Genomic DNA, 17,156 nt, shown 5'->3' with positions numbered 1-17,156 from the left:
GATTTCACTCATGTCTTATAAATATGAAAACTGTGAACATCCACAGTAACCATAAATGCTTCAGCTATATTATTAAAATAACTGTATCGCATTTGTGTTTGGTGCAACACAAATCCACTGATGTCCTGCTGTAATTTATCCAGCGAATCCCGGCGAAGATTCCTAGATGTCGAGGATCTGCATGTCTTCTCCTCTGAATTCCGTCCTATCGGCTGATATGCCAGCAGTCTTAAAAAGAGACCCACCAAGGCTTGAAACAGTGACAACAGTCACCCTTATGGCCCCGCAGGACATCAAAATCAAGCATTTACAACTAACTCATGTATCCACTCACCCGGTTAAGCACACGTTCTCTGATTTAGCAGCAAACATCTGCGAATGCTGGGTTGGAGTCAGGGATGAATCGCCTAGACACGCAGCCTTCCTTCCCAAGGGCCTCACAGTCTAACACGGGAGACAGACACACGCCTGGGTGCAGCTGCCAGCCCTTGGGAGAAACCCTTAAAACTGCTAAGGTAAGAAAGCATTTTGTCATTTGTGGCCAGGAGGGCTCCTCTGAACAGGGAGGCATAATGTTTTCCACTCAATTCTTGCTGGAAAAAAACCTTTGAGCTTCTGACCCAGATATTTTAACCATTGTTTGCTTTTAATTTGTACTGATGGTACTGTTAGTATGTACAATATGGAAACCGGCTTAGAGCCACTTCCAGACCTAAAACCATAGGTTCATTATACCCCCGGAGAGACAGAAATAGCTTTTTGTCCTGGCTGGTCTAATAGACTTTTGGAAGACATTGCTTCTGGAAACCTTGGATACTGCTAGTTGACAGGTCCTCCTTTGACAAAGTCAGTGACCTTAGCTCCCTCCGGGTGTAAGAGAGAGAATGCTCAGACTGCTGTGACTCTTTTAAAACAGCCAATTTCTTTTAGCAAAGGTGAATACCCTTGTAATTTATGCCCTTTGTAGTCATGAAATAAAAATAACATTTTTACTATTCAGCCATAAAAAAGGATGAAATCCTGTCATTCTTGGCAACATAGTAACTGGAGGACATTATGTTAAGCGAAATAAGCCAGGCACAGAAAGTTAAATACTGCGTGTCCTCACTCATAGGTGGAAGCTAAAAAAAGTTGATCTTTTAGAAGCAAAAAGTAACACAGAGGATACTAGAAGCTGGGAAGGGCAGGAGAAGGAAGGGATAAGAAGAGATTCATTAAAGGACAGAAAATGCCAGCTAGATAGGAGAAATAAGTCCCAGTGTTCTATACCACTGCAGGGTGACTACAGTTAACAATAATATAGTTTCTTTCTTTTTTTTTTTTTTTGAGACAGAGTCTTGCTCTGTTGCCCAGGCTAGAGTCCTATGGTGTCAGCCTAGCTCACAGCAACCTCAAACTCCTGGGCTCAAGCAATCCTCCTGCCTCAGCCTCCCAAGTAGCTGGGACTACAGGCATGCGCCACCATGTCCCGCTAATTTTTTCCATTTTTAGTTGCCCAGCTAATTTCTTTCTGTTTTTAGTAGAGAAGGGGTCTCGCTCTTGTTGAGGCTGGTCTCAAACTCCTGACCTCGAGCCATCCTCCCTCTTTGGACTCCTAGAGTGCTAGGCCAACAATAATATAGTTTCAAATAGATAGAAGGATACTGAATGTTCCCAACACACAAAGTCGGGAGCAAGGGCACGCGGCTGCCTGTGGCCAGTGGCTACTCCACAGGGCAGAGCACGGCAGACCACTGCCACCTCCCAGGAAGCCCGGACAGCGCTGGTCTAGATCACACAGCGCCTGGGCCACCAGAGCAGGGGTCAAGAGCAGAGGGAAAGTGTCATTCTCTGAACAATTACTCTGCCTTCCCAAGAACACAAAGAGCAATGTCATTGTCGTCTTAGCTTTATTGAATAAAGCATCCTCAACGAGACTGAGATGCTTCAAAATGAAAGACTGATTTTCCTGCAAAGCTATCAGTTGGTTAGTCAAAGACAAATCACCACCTGGCCACCCTATTCTGTCCCCCCCACAGGACACTAATGGTTCTTAGAGACAAAGGGACAATGTATTTATACCTGGAGGATTAACAGCACCTGATTTCTCCTGGATCTAAAATGACATCAAATTTGATTCATCTCATTTAAAGAAAATCACTCTTTCTCATAAACCTTTTCAGAACAATGCTGCTGGTCACCAGAGACGCACGTGGGGCCACCTCTGGACATGCAGAACGGTGCCCAGCAGACGGAGGGATGGGTGCACACGCTGGGCATTGGCACATGCCAGGGACTAAATCTTCGAGACCACCGGCGGGTTCCGGGCGTCGGTCTCCAGCCACTCAATGAGGATCTGATTCAGCTCGGCAGGCCTGGGAGGGAGACAAAAGGCTACACACACGTGTCTGGGCCCCGGCACCCCCCGCTAGGGCCGAGGGATGACGCCAGTGGCCAAGCCGGGCATGGCCGGCACAATCAGACCGGGAAGGCTCGGTGGCAGGTGAACAGGAGCCCTGTCCCCCCTTCCCAGGGATCCCCCCAAATCTCCTTACTTCTCCATCTGCGTCCAGTGCCCACAGTCCTCGATGTGTCCCCTCTTCAGGTGGGGGATCTGAAAGAAAACCCCGGCCGGAGGGTAAGTGGCAGAAGGCAGGTGGGTCTGTTTCAGGTCAGCGCAGTGAGCCGTGGGGGCCCCGTGCGGGGACATCTAACCCTCTGCTCCCCCGCAGGGCCCTGCGTTACTGGGAAAGGAAGGATGAGTGAAGCGGTGACCACGTCAGCACAGGGGGAAGGAAGTGTCATGTCAGGGTTGCTACTGGCAGGAGGTGACAGTGATGTCACCGAGGAAGCCCCTTGTCAGGGAGGTGCCCCAACCCGCTGTTCCCTCTGGCGTGACGGGGTGAGTCCTCCCCTGCCGTCTCCCCTCTGGGCAGGGTGCACCGAGACCCCCCTGTGGGCCCAGGCCTCACCCAGTCCTCCATGTGCTTGGACATCTGAGGACGGAGCACAAAGTCCTTCTCCGCCGTCACCATCAGCGCCGGGATCAGGATCTGGGGAGGGAGAGCGGGAGACGGAGCGGCCGGTTCCCTTCCACGGGGGCGGCCTCCCTGCCCCCCGCTCCCCGGGGAGACCCCCGTCCGCCGCACCACCGCGGCCTTGGCTTTGCGTCTGCCGGACTTGGCACCAAGGCGTCATCGTTCTTACTGGAGATCTTAAGAAGGACAGATTCAGCAACATGGTGACACACACGGGCTGTGTGTGTGCGCTCGTGCATAAGAGCGTGTGCAGGCCGGCTCTGTGTGGCCAATGCCATGAAACCGAACCAATGGCACCAGAAGGGAGGAAAGATACCCTTGAACGAAGGTCAAGATTCCTCCCTTCTCTGCATTAAACTAACGCAAGGGCAGCGGAGGTTCCAGCCAGTGACCAGGACTTCCCTTCCATCCACGGGCAAAGGAGGGGAACACGCTGGGGCCAAGGAGGCCACAAAAGCCCCTTTTACTGTCCCTGCACTCACACGACCTGCGACGTAACGCCCAGGCAGCCTCCCCGGGGCCGTTTAAGGAACCTGCACTATTTTCCGCTGTTGTGCAGAACGGTGTCTGTCTCACCGCAGGACCCAGGGGAAGGACGGGACGTGACTCTGCTGCTGAAACTAACCCTGAGGCTGCTGAGAGGTTCTGTAAATTCTGGAATGTTCTGAACTAAAAGGTAAACCAGTGGTGGGAGCGTGGGAGGAGGCGGGCGAGGAGGGAGGTCACCGCAGAGGAAGCGGCTTCCCAACCTTAGCGCCATCGGGGTTCACCTTCCCGACGTCTTTGTCATCGTGCCCCTCCATGCGCTGAGAGACTCTGTCTGTCTAACTGCAGTCACAGATTACAGTGACGATGGTGACAAGAACATCAATTGAACTACCGTGTGCCAAGTCCTGTTCTTGACATTTTACGTGCATTAACCCATGTCATCCTTACACAGCTCTGTTCTTGTTGCTTCCATATTGCGGAAGAGGCAAGAGAGGATCAGAGTGGTCAAGCGTCTTTCCCAGGGTCACACAGGAATTAGACCCAGGCTGACTTGCTCCGTGGCCTACTGTTACCCCCTAGGGCACATGCTCTGCGGCCTCGAGACCTAACTTCAGGAGGTCAGGGCGTGATCCGTTTTGTTTGCCAGCCCCAAGGTCTGGCACGCTGCCTGGCACGTAGCAGGTGTGGTCACTCAGGTAGAGCGGCCGAGATGGCCTGGACTGCCGAGTGAGCTGATGGAGCCTGGCCACCTGCGTTATCTCGCTGGGGAAAAACGTGGTCTCCCTTAGGTTTTTACTGTTTTTAATGTAAACTGGGGCCTCCACTACCCTCTTTGCAGACCTGGAGAGTGGAAACCCACCTTCTGCTTGACAAACGAGGACAATGAGACCCAGAGATTGATGTGTTCAAGGTGACACAACCAGAGGCTAAAGCCACGTCTCTCTCAGAGTACGGAATCCTCCTCCCGGGTTGGGGCTGAACTGCCCACCCTGGACCATCTGCTGCCCTGGCCTGGGGCACCGCCGGAGACCTGGAGGCTGCAGTTACGTGGACACATCCCCGCCCTGTCCCCGACGCCACCCTCTACCATTCCAAGGGAAGCACCAGCACGAAAGAGGACACCCTGGGGTGCAGTCACTCCCAAACCCCGAGGGAAAGGAGGAAGCCGGCAGGTCTGTCCCCCCAGCTCTGGCCTAGGGTCTTACCAGGCGGGGCCAATGGGACGCCCCGAGAGTGGCTCCCGTGGCAACGACACTGAATGTACCTCTCACCTTCCGTCCCAAGCCTTTGCAGCCCCACCGCCAGTTCCTTTCCATGTTTCGGTACCAGTTTAGGGGACCTCTGGGGAACCGATGAGAAAGTAAAATTAGGGCCGCTCTGGGCAGACGGCTCTGCTGCAGACCCCAACGGGAACCCGCTCTGCACGGAGCCGGGCGTCCCAGGAAGAGCAAAGCTTTCTGCAGGGGCAGAAAACAGGACCCAGGGCTGTCACCTCACTGTCCGGCACATTTGCCAAGCTTGACTCCTCAAGGCTTTGTGCAGGGACACAGCCCTGACGGCTTTGGGGACAGGCAGGAGCCGGCCCTACAGGACCCTCTGAGGGATGTTAGAGGGCAGGGAACTTGGTTTATCCTCCACATCGTCCAGGGGCCATTCCCTGCCCCAGGGAGCCCAGTGAAAAGGGACACCAGGAGGTGGTGCAAAGCTGTCCCCTCCTAGCTGGACACTGGGAAGTGGTGTAAAGGCACAAACATGTATGCAATTTTTGAATTTTTTTATGTTTTTCTGAAGAGTACAGAGCTGTCATCTGATTCTTAGAGGAGTCATGACTGAAAAAAACAGTTAAAAACCTCTGCCTTGCAGGCAGCCCACAAGCATAAGGGGAGCAAGCTGAGCTACGGCGGAGCACTGTGAGGTAGTGAGCCTCCCGACACTGGAGGCATCCAAGCAGAGGCTGGCCTGGCACTCATGAGGGCTGTGGTGGAGGAGAATCGAGCCTCCCCCTCCCCACTAAGAGCTGAGTCCCTCTGGGCCGACCGTCTCACATCGGGGGCTGGGGCCCTGTTCTCTCCGTACCTGAAACCAGACTTCCTGAACTGCTGCACGTAGAACTGGATTTCCTCCTCGGTGACCATCCTGCTGAGGCTGGGCTCGTCTGGGGTCTTCACAAAGAGTCCTCCTGCAAAACACCACTTGTGGATTTCCCCACCTCCAGGCCAGGCGCCTCACGGCCCCCACGTCCCCTCTGAACTTGTGCGAAGGGCCTCACGTGCCTTCTTCATCTGTGCTCTTCCTTCCCTACAGCGGGCCCGTCTCCTCGAGAGCTCTGAGCAGTGACCTCACGGTCCCCGGGCCCCGGGCCTTGACGTCACGGGCTGTCACCACCGCTCCGGGACAAACCACAGCCACCCCTCCAAATACATGCACACGGCTCGGGCCGGGGAGACGTCCACTGTATTCCAGGCCCTGCTCGCCGCTAGCCTAGACTTTTCCCGACAGCTTAACTATGTCCCCTTTGAGATCTCTCCATGAGATTCTTGCAATGTTCCCAAGTGCTTGCTCCACTTTTCCTCTTAGGCAGGAAGAAAATCTAGGCCAGGGGTACCTATCCTACTGCCTCCTGTGCGCCCGGCAGGCCCTCCTGCGGTGTCCTCGCTGTCCTTGCCTTCAGGGTGGTCCCTGGTCCCCCCGGAGGATGACCTGAGATGACAGCTGGCAGCCCTGGGATGACTGCACTTCACAGGGCACAGCCCCAAGGGGTGTCCGCGCCAGTGCCGGCACAGGGCCGGCACCATTCTCAGACTCAGGAGGCCCCGAGGAACAGGAGCTGGGTGTGTGGTCAGGCCGTCTCCCCAAGAAGCAACCCCAAGCCTCCCGACAGGCCGCGCTCTGGTCGCTGTGCCTCAGTGCCCCTCTGCAACACCCCAGCTGCTTCCTTCCCTCGCGCCTGCCGGCCTGTGTCCCCATGAGACCATCGGCTCCCTGAGGGCAGCTGCTCTGCTCTGCGCATCTGGGCATCCGTGGCAGCCAGCCCCGGCCTCCCCAAGCGCGTGCTCAAAACAGCTGGGGAATGAATGAATGAATGAATGGACAGGCCACCGTGTGAATGAATGAACAGAGGAACGGAAGCATGGTGGGGAAGGAAGGAGGCGATGTCCTTGCAGCAGTGACCAGAGCATGGCCTTTAGGGTCAGAGGAGTTTGACTCCAGCTCGGCCTCTCTAGACAAGTCACTTAATGCTCTGAGACCCATTCTCCTCAGTTGTAAAGTAGAAATAATAATGATATTTTTAGGGATGCTATGAGGATGCTAGTCTAGTGTTTGATACACTGTCGGTGCAGAAGCAAGGGGTCCCGTCACCATCACTAATAAAAATACAGGTGAATAATGTCAAGGCCATAGTGTTGGGGCCAAAACAGGGTTTTACGGACAGCGTGCTGGATCCAGGGGCCGTGGGAATGAGCCCCAGTCTGGTCCGGACTCCGACTCCTCACTCACACCCAGCCCAGGAGGGAAAACAAGAATGGGCCTCGAGTGAAGGAACCGGAAATGACTGGAACACGGAGTCCGGGTGGAGGAGAGGCCAGAGGACCATGACGGAGAGACCTGGGTAGGGCCTGGCCCATGCTGCCTTGCATGCACCGGGTGACCCTGCAGAGGTCAGTTCTCTATCCTGGGCTGGGTCCTTATCAGTGGAGGGCAGGGATTGCCCCGGACAAGCTCTAAGACTCCTCCAGAAAGATCTGGAATCCGAAGATCCCTAGAGGAAAGGAACTGGGGCTGTGGTCAGGCCAGGGGTTAGAGTGAGCGCCGTTCACCTTGAGGGTTGGAAGGTTCCGGGCTTCTGCCCATAGCAGGCAGAGGGAGAAACATTCATGTCACGTTCGGCTGGTGCCAGATGTGGCCCTCCCCTCTCCCTTCTCTCCTAAGAAGGTTTCTTACCCATTTCACTGACTCTCTGCACGGATAGAACAGTCTGTAGGAAGAACAGAATTAGAAATGATGTCATGGGGGGAGCCAAGGAAAATATACCGGAACAGCTTACCCGAAACCCCTGTCACGTGGAAAGACCCGCGAGTGCCATACAGACTAATGTGCTAAGCTCCCGACAGAGCAAGGGGCCTCTTCAGGAGTCACAGTGAAGAGGACGCTGGCTGACAGCCAAAGCTCGGGGCCAAGGCTGCCCCAGAGCCCTCCCAGACCGTGGCAGTGCAAGAACTTGGGTCCATCAACCAACGGAAATAATAGAAGCTGAGACCTCCGGCCTCTGGTGGGTGGGGAGTCAGGAATGAGAAGGCCAGGGGCCAGTTCCCAGGCCCTGCCACACCCCAGGTGCCCGCTTCCTGCAGGGCAGCCCCACCCGGACCTCCTGCTCCCCCTCCCGCCTCACCTCGTCACTTGCCCTGAAGAAGCTTTTGAAAGTCCGACTCAGGTTCTGTTCCAGTTCAGCTTCAGCCACTCCCTGAAACGATCAAGAAAGCAAAACGAAGGCCCCCTTGAAAATCTTGGAAACTGTACCCCTGCCCCATCCGACAGACAGCAAGGAGCACACAAGCTCTGCCCCACCCAGCCCAAATCTCATTAGAATTGCATTCGTTTGAATTTCATCTTGAAAGACACGTTTTTATTTTATTTATTTATTTATTTATTTTTGAGACAGAATCTTGCTCTGTTGCCCGGGCTAGAGTGCAGTGGCGTCAGCCTAGCTCACAGCAACCTCAAACTCCTGGGCTCAAGTGATCCTCCTGCCTCAGCCTCCTGAGTAGCTGGGTCTACAGGCACCCACCACCATGCCTGGCTAATTATTTCTACTTTTAGTTGCCCAGTTAATTTTTTCTATTTTTAGTAGAGCAGGGGTCTCACTCTTGCTCAGGCTGGTCTCGAACTCCTGACCTCGAGCGATCCTCCCACCTCGGCCTCCCAGAGTGCCAGGATTACAGGCGTGAGCTACTGTGCCTGGCCCATGCATTTTTAAAGAAGGTTAAAATAAAATGCAAGATGCTAACAGTGGTCCCCCTGGGAGGTGGGTTTATGGATGCTGCCTTCTTTGTTTTTCAAACTTCCCACAATGAGAACGCGTGACTCGTAACACTCCCTTGGAAGGGACAGGTTGGGGCTGACAGGTGGTAAGAAGAGGAGAAGGGCTCAAGGGTTCTGAGAATCCAAGTGGAAAAGCCAGAAACTGAGCCAAAAGCTATTCCATTCATGCGTCTAAATTTTGCTGTAACTTCAAAACCAACTCCTTTGATTTGGGCCGAATCACAGACCATCAGACTGGCAGTGGGTTGTCTTCCTGCAGACAAGGCAGCAAGGGTACCATTGTGAAAGAGCTGGGACAGGACCCCGACTTGCCCACCTCCCCTGTTTAACACGTCGTGACTTCCACCAAGAGCACCTGCTTCTCTGTTTGGCCTTCAACGCCCGACCCAAACCCTGCTTTCTCCATAAAGTCCTGCCTTCTCCCACCACCAAGGATAGCTCCATCTTCCTGGATCCCGCAGAGCCTGGGTATGCTCTTCTGGGACCATCACTGTTCCCAGAGAGGAGGACTCTAAAGCCACATCTACAAAGGGTGACTTGTGGTCCTCGGTCCCTGCACACTTTAGAGGTCACCTTTTTGTGTTCTGCACATCACTCCCCGCGAGAGCTCGGGATCTGTGTGACGGTAGCACAGAAGGAAAGGAGACATTTATCACCCGGCGGTGCTGGATCTGTGGTTGGAGACTTTCTGATGAAAGTCTGCGTGTTAACTACACTCCCCCCATTTTGCAAGATTCCATTACAGTGGACGATCGATGGGGCCCTCCGCAGCGGGATGATGAATGCCGAGGCAGGCCACGGCTGTGGGAGGAGGCACATTTCAGTGACTGATGCAAGCCCGGGTCGGCCTTGCGTGCTGCCCTCGGTCATCATTCTTATTTATTGAGAGCCGTCCCCGCCCCAGAAACAGTGGCTGTTCACGAGCTCGGGGACGCATTCCAGCGTTTGGAGGAACCTGGACAGGGCTTTGCCCTCACATGATCTTGAAAAGAGCAAACGGATGCCGACAGGGTCAATAAAAGATCAAAGAGAGCAAAAAAGTAAAAAAATCAAAACAGCACATCAGATGGGCAGGGAGAATGGGATCAAGGCGAGGGTCAGGAAGGGAAGAAGATAACAGTGTTTGTGCTCCGGCCGTGTGCCCAGCGGAGCCCAACCAGCGCTGATCCACAGGGGGTAAGACTGTACTTTTAAGTCCCACAGAGCAATGACAAATTTCCTGTCTGTCCGGCTGGATAGGGGCTCCTCCTTTAGTGGTCTTGAGCACGGACATTAAAGGATGAACTTTAGAATCCAACACAGTTTCAAGCCCAGGTACCGGCACTTAGGCTGGGCGACCTCCTTCCCCCAAGCTTCAGTATCCTCATCTGTAAAACGGGGGTTTGGTGAGGATTAAATGAGATAACGCCTGTGTCTTACACATGCCTGACACCTAGGAGGCATGCTGGTAACCGTTACTCTCATTATTATCAATACCTCCAGCATTAAAGTCACGGAATTTCACCCCAATTATCCCAGGTGTTTAGACCTGGTGTCCTCACCAGCCTGGGAGTTTCTCAGGCGCGTGCACTATCTTATTTGTGATTTTATTCCCACTGCCATAGCAGGGTGACGGTAGATCCCCAACAAAGGCGAGATGGCGGGAAGGAGAGAAGGAAGGAAGAATGAAAGAGGGTGGGATGCAGACTTTGCCAGGCCACATGGCTTGTGGCTCCCGTTTTTCTGCCTCCAGGGAAGGATCAGGTTCTTAAACAGCTAATTTCAGCCGAGCAGCACCCTGCAGAGCAAAGTCAACTGGACAAGTCTGCGTTTTGTCACCCAAACGCTATCACCTGGGGCAGGCACACTGAAGACAGCTCTAGGTTCTAAATTAAGCATCCAGAACAGAGCCTTAGGAATTCCAGGGCGCCAGGAGCTTTGTCTCAGGGTGCTCTGAGGTCCTTTAGGGACAAAGAGTTCCTTAGAGCCAACTTGGAAACCACATGAGTGACTTGGAGTGAACCCAACCTCAGAATTCAACAGCGTTCCAAGAGTGGCCTGTCTCACCACCCACCCCCCTCTTCTCTTCTCCTCTTTATTTTACACTTAAAATCACAGACGCTCATTGTTAGAAGGAAACTTTCAGTTCTCATGTCCTTGGGTTTCTATGGCTTTCCGATCAGTCTCTCTCACTTCCCCCATATTCAGGAGACATATTTCCGACTGAGAAACACATCCATCTAGATATCTTGTCACACTCCCTCAATGTGACACTTAAAATTAACCTTAAAAGCCAGTAAAGGTAAATAGAATTTTTGGTAAAATGTGGTTCATTCACATCCCAGGGGCATCACACTCTAATGGAGTGGGTTGGATAGTGGCTCCCCCCAAAAAGATATATCCAAGTCCTTACCCCTAATTCCCGTGAATGTGACCCGATTTGGAAATAAGGTCTTTGGAGACATAACTAAGAATCTCAAGATGGAATCATTTTGGATGTAGGGTGGGCCCCAAATCGAATGACTGTTGTCCTTACAAGAGAAGGAGGGAGATGAGAGACACAGAGGGAAAGGTCAGGTGAAGACAGGGGCAGAGATAGGACTGATTTAGCTACAAGCCGGGGACTCCAGGGATTGCCGACAACCCCCCGAGGGGAGTCAGGGAGGGAGAAGGGACCAGGGTCACATCACCTCAGGCGCCGTGGGGCCACACACCCACCCAGGGCGCAGCAGGCTGGGGGGATGGGGTCACACGGTGCCCTGAACTTCTCTTCCCTCCACGGTCTGCGCCCCATGGACATATGCAACCGCTGCCAGAGGAGCCCCAGAACGGCAGGACGTGATGATGAAGACCCAGTTTTGTCTGCACTTTCCACCCACAGTGCAGACAGGGGTGGCGTTCTCAGTCCCTCATTTCCAGGGAGGTCCCCCCCAGGTGGGAGGACCACGGGACGGCCTCCACCACGTCACGCAAACCCCCTCACAGCGACAGCTGCCCCCCTCACCATCCCAGCCGAGTTTCTCCTCCTTAATCTTCTCTTTTGTTCTTGCCAAGATGTAGAATATGTCTGCCGGAGAAGGTGCACTTAATTGCGTCTATTGTTTCATTGCTAAGGCAGTGGAGACGGCCGGTTAAATCCAACTGCAGCTTCCACGAAGCCCGAGCCCAGCCTGGCCTCCAGCCCGTTGGCGCTAACAGCGAGGACGGACCATGCAGCCTCCCACGGAGCAAGGGACTGGGGCCGGCACCTCGGCTGCACGTTCTCTGTCTACCGAGACAACAGTGACTCGGATTCCTGTGAGACTCCGAGGCAGAGATCTCTAAAACAGGCCAGAGACACAACAGGCCTCAGGTGTCCCTGAGGTCAAAAATGCTAGTGGATAGAAGCATCCAGAATCTGGGTGGAAAGAGCAAAGTGCCTACCTTTGACTGTTGTCCGGCCAGCCACACAAGAGAGGGATGGAGGGTCCAGACCCAGGGTGGCTCTGAAAGGACCCAAGGGACTTGGTGCCACCTCCGCATCTGGTGGCACTAACGCCCGCTCTCCACAGCAGCACCGAGTCGGGCAGCCCGTTATATGGATGGAGACAGGGCGAGAGGCGTCAAGTACCTCGTTCAAGGTCAGGCAGATTATAAATACGAACGCTGGAGTCCAAACCCCTCAGTATTCGGTTCTTTTCACCATAACACAACCAATTTAAGAACAGGAAGACAATTGCCAAGGGTCTCTTCCATAAAACACACAAAAATTAAACTCCTGGTAGTTACCGTCTGGTATGTAAGACAGCACATGGTGGTACTTTCTTTTAAATGTATTATTCAGCTGTGAAAAATAATCAAAATAATGTCCTTCAACAGAGGATTGGTTAAATAAACCATGCTCCATGTGTATTATGAAGCACCATGCAGCCATTAAGAAGAATGAAATAAATCTGTATGTGCTGACCAGGAAATCTGTCCAAGAGCTAGTAAATGTTAATCTTTATGTAAAAATTATATATACGTGCATATACATACACACACATATTTGCTTAATAGCATATTTCAAAAATGTTTGGAAAATACCAAACTATCAATAGTAATGCTAGTTGCTTCTATATGGGTAAAAGGAGATTTAAATTTTTACTTTATACAACTCAGTATTTTTTTAATAGCAAGCATGAATTATTTATAATGATAAAGAAAAGCCTAAAAAACAAACCCTGTAACTAATTACTCCCTGTAGCCTAAAGGGGCTTCCATGTTAAGAAAGACTCAATGCTTCGAGGGAGAAAAAGAAACTCATTTGTGGATTTTGGGGTCCCCTTCAGCCAGGCGAAACCTTCTCCGGTGACTCCTGCCTATAATTCCCTTTTCCCACACTTTCTTTCTGTTCCCTGGTTTCTCATCTGGTTAAATAAATACATAAACAAAAGGGGGTTTCGGTGCCTGAAATCTGCCTCTAGCTTGCACTATGGTGACACACAGACACACACAAAAACACACACACGTGCCTGCCACCCACTCTTCCCCAAAGAAATAAAAATACATACAAAGAAATAAAAATGGAAGAAGTAAAAAGGCACAGTGTCAGCAGGTGGGAGAGGGAAGGGTTCCTGGGCTATACTAGATGTGTTCTGATTTGGGAGTTAAGGGGCTCTGAGCTATCCCCCAGGCTAAGTGGGGACTTTGAGAATCCTAAGAATTAAATGCAACAGGTGTCGGAGCCGCCTTATCCTCATTCCTTTCTGACTGTGCAAACACAAAGCCTGTTATCTCTTGCAAAGAAGAGGCAGAGGCAGGTGTTGGGTGCACCGACCTGCCAGGTGGAGCCCTCCTTAGGCTGCCCGAGCCTAGAGCTGCCAGAGTGCTCCCTGGCAGAGGCAGGAGACACCATAAATGCCTCTTCCCCGTTGGGGAGGAGGGTTCCAGCACCCTCCCTGAACCAAACAGCTGCTCTACATGTTGTCGGTTTTATTTATTGACCTGAAGTCAGCTTAAGTTTGACGCTATTACCTGTTTGAAAACCATTCGAGACCAACCTTTTGCAGATGTGGAAACTGAGAGCCTTGCACACTCGCTCCTTAGAGAGTCGTTACCAGACAGGTTGCACACGATTCCCCTCCAGACCCAGCCCCCTGCTGTCACGACACGTCCCAGCGGCTGGGTTCACCCCAAACTGGTTGCTGGGTGCCCTTCCATGGCCAGACCACCAATTTGAATACCTAACATTTCCCTGCCAAGGGGCTTTGTTCTTAAGAACAAAACCATTCCCCAAACTCTTATTGCAGATTTAAACCCGGCTGCTACCACAGAACAATAGAGGTACTGATTTTTCTACAATAATTGTAACGACCTTTGAAACAAAACACTTCGTCCTTACTAGGGCTGCAATTACTAAGCATCTTTCCCCGAAGGTCACTTTTTCAATCAGGACTTTGAACTTTATCCGGATTTGTTCCTCTTTCTTTGCTTAGATCCTCACAGCACACAGAATAAAGTCCAAGCTCCCCTACAGCAGGGCTTAGCGAGAGGCACGTGGGCTTTGTAGTCTAACAAGCGTAGGTAGATATCCTGACCCGATCAGGTATTTGCTCTTGGGCCAGTTAACCCGCCAGAGCCTCTGTTTGCTTGGCTGAGAAGATAAGAAAGGATTCCACGGGGTAGTTGTGATGGGTGGAGTCACCTGGCATACAGGCGCTCAAAAAAAGCAGCGGGTACAACCCAAGTGTCCATCAATGGGTGAATGGATAAACCAAATGTGTCACATGGATATCATGGAATATGACTCAGCCTTTAAAAAGAAGGAAATTCTGACACATGCTACGACATGAAAGAACCTTGAAGACATTATGGCAAGTGACATAAACCAGTTGCAAAAGGGCAAATACTGTATGACTGCACTTATGTGAGGTCCCTGGGGTAGCCAAATTCATAGAGAAAGTAGGATGGGGGCTGCCAGGGGCGGGGGAGAGGGAGGATGGAGTTAGCGTTTAATGGGGACAGAGCTTCGGCTTGGGGAGATGACAAAGTTCTGGAGATGGACGGTGGTGATGGTCACACAACAGCGTGGATGTGCTTAACACCACTAAAGAATGGTTAAGACAGGAAATTTTATGTGTATTTTACAATTTTTAAAAAATAAAGAAAAAAATGTTTCAATGAGCTAAATACCACTGTGAAACACTCTAGATGCGGGTATAAATCTGGGTGATGCGTGTGGGTACTTTCTCTGCCCCCTCTTTTTTCCTTTTTTCTCTTTCTCATCGTTTTGAATGGAACATTTGTAAGAGTCTTATCGGTTGCAAAGCAGAGATGCTGGCAATGTGGGTGAGGGGTTGACCATTACAAATATGTTTCAGCATCAGAAATGTTTTGACTATTTCTCATGAGGAGTTAATATTCGTTAATTCATCTAGCTGATGCTTATGTACCTTTTGTCCAGCGCCAGTTTCTGCAGGGGATGAGAAGATGAGTGACCCCCAGGGGTCTAAAGAATCCTTGGGGGGACGGAGAGGGAGCAGACACGGGGAGAATCCGGCAGCAGGAAGGGCACCTGAGTCTGGCTGCCCACAAGGAAACAAAGTCCCTTCTTACCTGCGGGAGAGAGCGCTGGAGCTGGGGCTGGGAAGATGAGTAGGACGGGACAGGTGGATTGAGAGGCCCTAATCCGATAGGACTGGTGTCCTTGTAAGAGGAGATGAGGACACAGACACGCACAGAGGGGCGACCACGTGAGGACACGGGGAGAAGACGCCGTCTACAAGCCAAGGGAAGAGGCCTCAGGAGAAACCAGCCCTGCTGCCACCCTGACCTTGGACTTCCTGCCTCCAGATCTTTGTTACGGCAGCCCCGGCAAAGTAATACACATCCACATCATAGTGATCCCTGACGATGCAGACCACCTCGAGCGGAGCACGGACATTTCCATTCCATCAAGGCAAAGGAAGCTCAGAGCTTCCTGCACACCAGGCCACGGCAAGGTAAGCCCTGGCCCCGCTGTAGGATGCGGGATGTGATGCATTGAGCATCTTTCCAAAAGGCTGTGGGGGCTTCGGGTGCCTTCGCGGATGGGGTTACTGCCTGAAGCACACAGGCGCCAGTTATCAGTGAAAATCGCCGTGACAGCAGAGTTACTCGCCGAACGGAAGCTGGGACGGTCCTCACCGGCAGTGGGTCCGCCTAAGGGGACCAGAGGGCGGAGGCTGGGAGAGGGATGTGGGGACACCTCTCATGCTCCTTGTTAATCAAATCCATTTCTTCTTCTCTCTTTGGAGTGTGAAGGAAACGTCTTTCATTCTCTCTGGAATTATCCAGATGTAGCTGAACTTTGGGCTCCAGAGCCTGCAAACAGCTGAGCATTGGGTGCCCCCCATAGAAGAAGGCAGCTGGGGGGGCACCAGGCCAGATGACATTGACTCCTGACACTGCTCTCGGGGAACTCCAGCCAGTAGTGGCACGGACACCCCAAACACACGTCACCCACCGTCCAGGGGGCATCTCGTGGCACGCGGGTGGAGACCTAAGCCCCTCTCACAGTCTCCACAGCGCGCCTGGGACCTGCCTGCTGCAGGACTCAGGCCCCGGGTGCTGCACTCGCAATGCTCGCTTCTCAGTGGGCAGAGACACCAGCTCCCTGCGGAGAGGCCCAGAGCTGTCACCAAGAGAGGTGGGTGTCACCAGCCTCTCGGCCAGAGAACTAGTAGGGGGCAGCTCTTAAAATGAGCCCCGAGCTACGTTCCCCATTCCACAATTTCAGAGAAGCAGGAGAACTTGGTGCACCATCTCTGCACCCTCCTCTTCCCCACCCCAGCACACATGCCCACACGCATGCACACGCATGCACACGCACATGCACACGCACAAACGTGCCTCCACCTGGAAAGCCCAAGCCCATTTGTAAAATCATTTCTGTCCAGTGCCATGGACAATTACAGGGGCCAGAGACAGGCGAACAAACAGGAAAGAGGGAGGGAGGGGGAAGAGAGACAAGGATGCGGCATCGCAGCCCCCAGGGCCCACACTCACTGGTTCCTGGAAGTAGAGCTGGTAGTCAAACACTGGGTTGGCTTTGATACTCTCCAGGGGGTGCACGCTGGGATTTGCCGGGATGAAGGGAGTATTCAAACTGGCCACCGCCCTGTGGAAATAAGTGGCAACAAGACATGGACCCGGTGAGGGCAGTCTGCAAGAACCAGAGAGGACCGTGCATGTCAAAACTGAAACTCAGTGCAGGAAAATGCCGTGTCTGAGGTCTCATGCGGGCAGTGTGTGGGAGAACGGGATCTGAACTCAGACTTTCTGATTCATAGTCAGTGTTTTATTCCCACTAAATTGCAATATTTCTCACCTACTTGCATGAGGACTAGACACACACACATGTCACGTACACTGTATCAGCCTGATTAGAATATGGGGACACGCGAATCTCTCTCTAGTTTTAAAAAATGCGTTCATTTTTTCCCTCCCTTTATTCACTCACTGTGTCTCCTCTGGGTTGAGTTTAATTCTGTGCTATATACTAGGGCAGAGAGAATATAAAATAAATATAATTTCTCTCTTCAAGGAGCTTATTATAATTTAATAAGGAAGAATAAAAAAATACACACATGATTACGTAGGGGACAGACTGTGATACGAGCCATAGAGTGG

The 17,156-nt window shown here is 52.3% G+C and overlaps 1 protein-coding gene across 2 annotated transcripts in view; it reads right to left on the bottom strand.

Annotated features, from left to right (window-relative positions):
• Positions 1-1,870: 1,870 nt before the first annotated feature.
• Positions 1,871-17,156, bottom strand: part of EPHX2 (epoxide hydrolase 2) — a 35,667-nt gene continuing 20,381 nt past the window's right edge. The window contains exons 12-19 of one of the 2 annotated variants that reach the window (XM_045535822.1): positions 16,533-16,644; positions 7,897-7,968; positions 7,434-7,482; positions 5,583-5,712; positions 4,778-4,847; positions 2,952-3,032; positions 2,535-2,593; positions 1,871-2,354 (exon numbers count right to left, since the gene is read on the bottom strand). In XM_045535822.1, coding sequence (XP_045391778.1) covers positions 2,276-2,354; positions 2,535-2,593; positions 2,952-3,032; positions 4,778-4,847; positions 5,583-5,712; positions 7,434-7,482; positions 7,897-7,968; positions 16,533-16,644 — 652 coding nt within the window. In that variant the 3' untranslated portion in view covers positions 1,871-2,275. The remainder of the gene's footprint in view (positions 2,355-2,534; positions 2,594-2,951; positions 3,033-4,777; positions 4,848-5,582; positions 5,713-7,433; positions 7,483-7,896; positions 7,969-16,532; positions 16,645-17,156) is intronic. The other variant, XM_045535821.1, reaches the window with a different exon arrangement.

Source organism: Lemur catta, chromosome 22 (genome assembly GCF_020740605.2).
Source record: "Lemur catta isolate mLemCat1 chromosome 22, mLemCat1.pri, whole genome shotgun sequence".
NCBI classification, from domain to species: domain Eukaryota; kingdom Metazoa; phylum Chordata; class Mammalia; order Primates; family Lemuridae; genus Lemur; species Lemur catta.
This window is presented reverse-complemented; position numbering and strand designations above follow the sequence as displayed.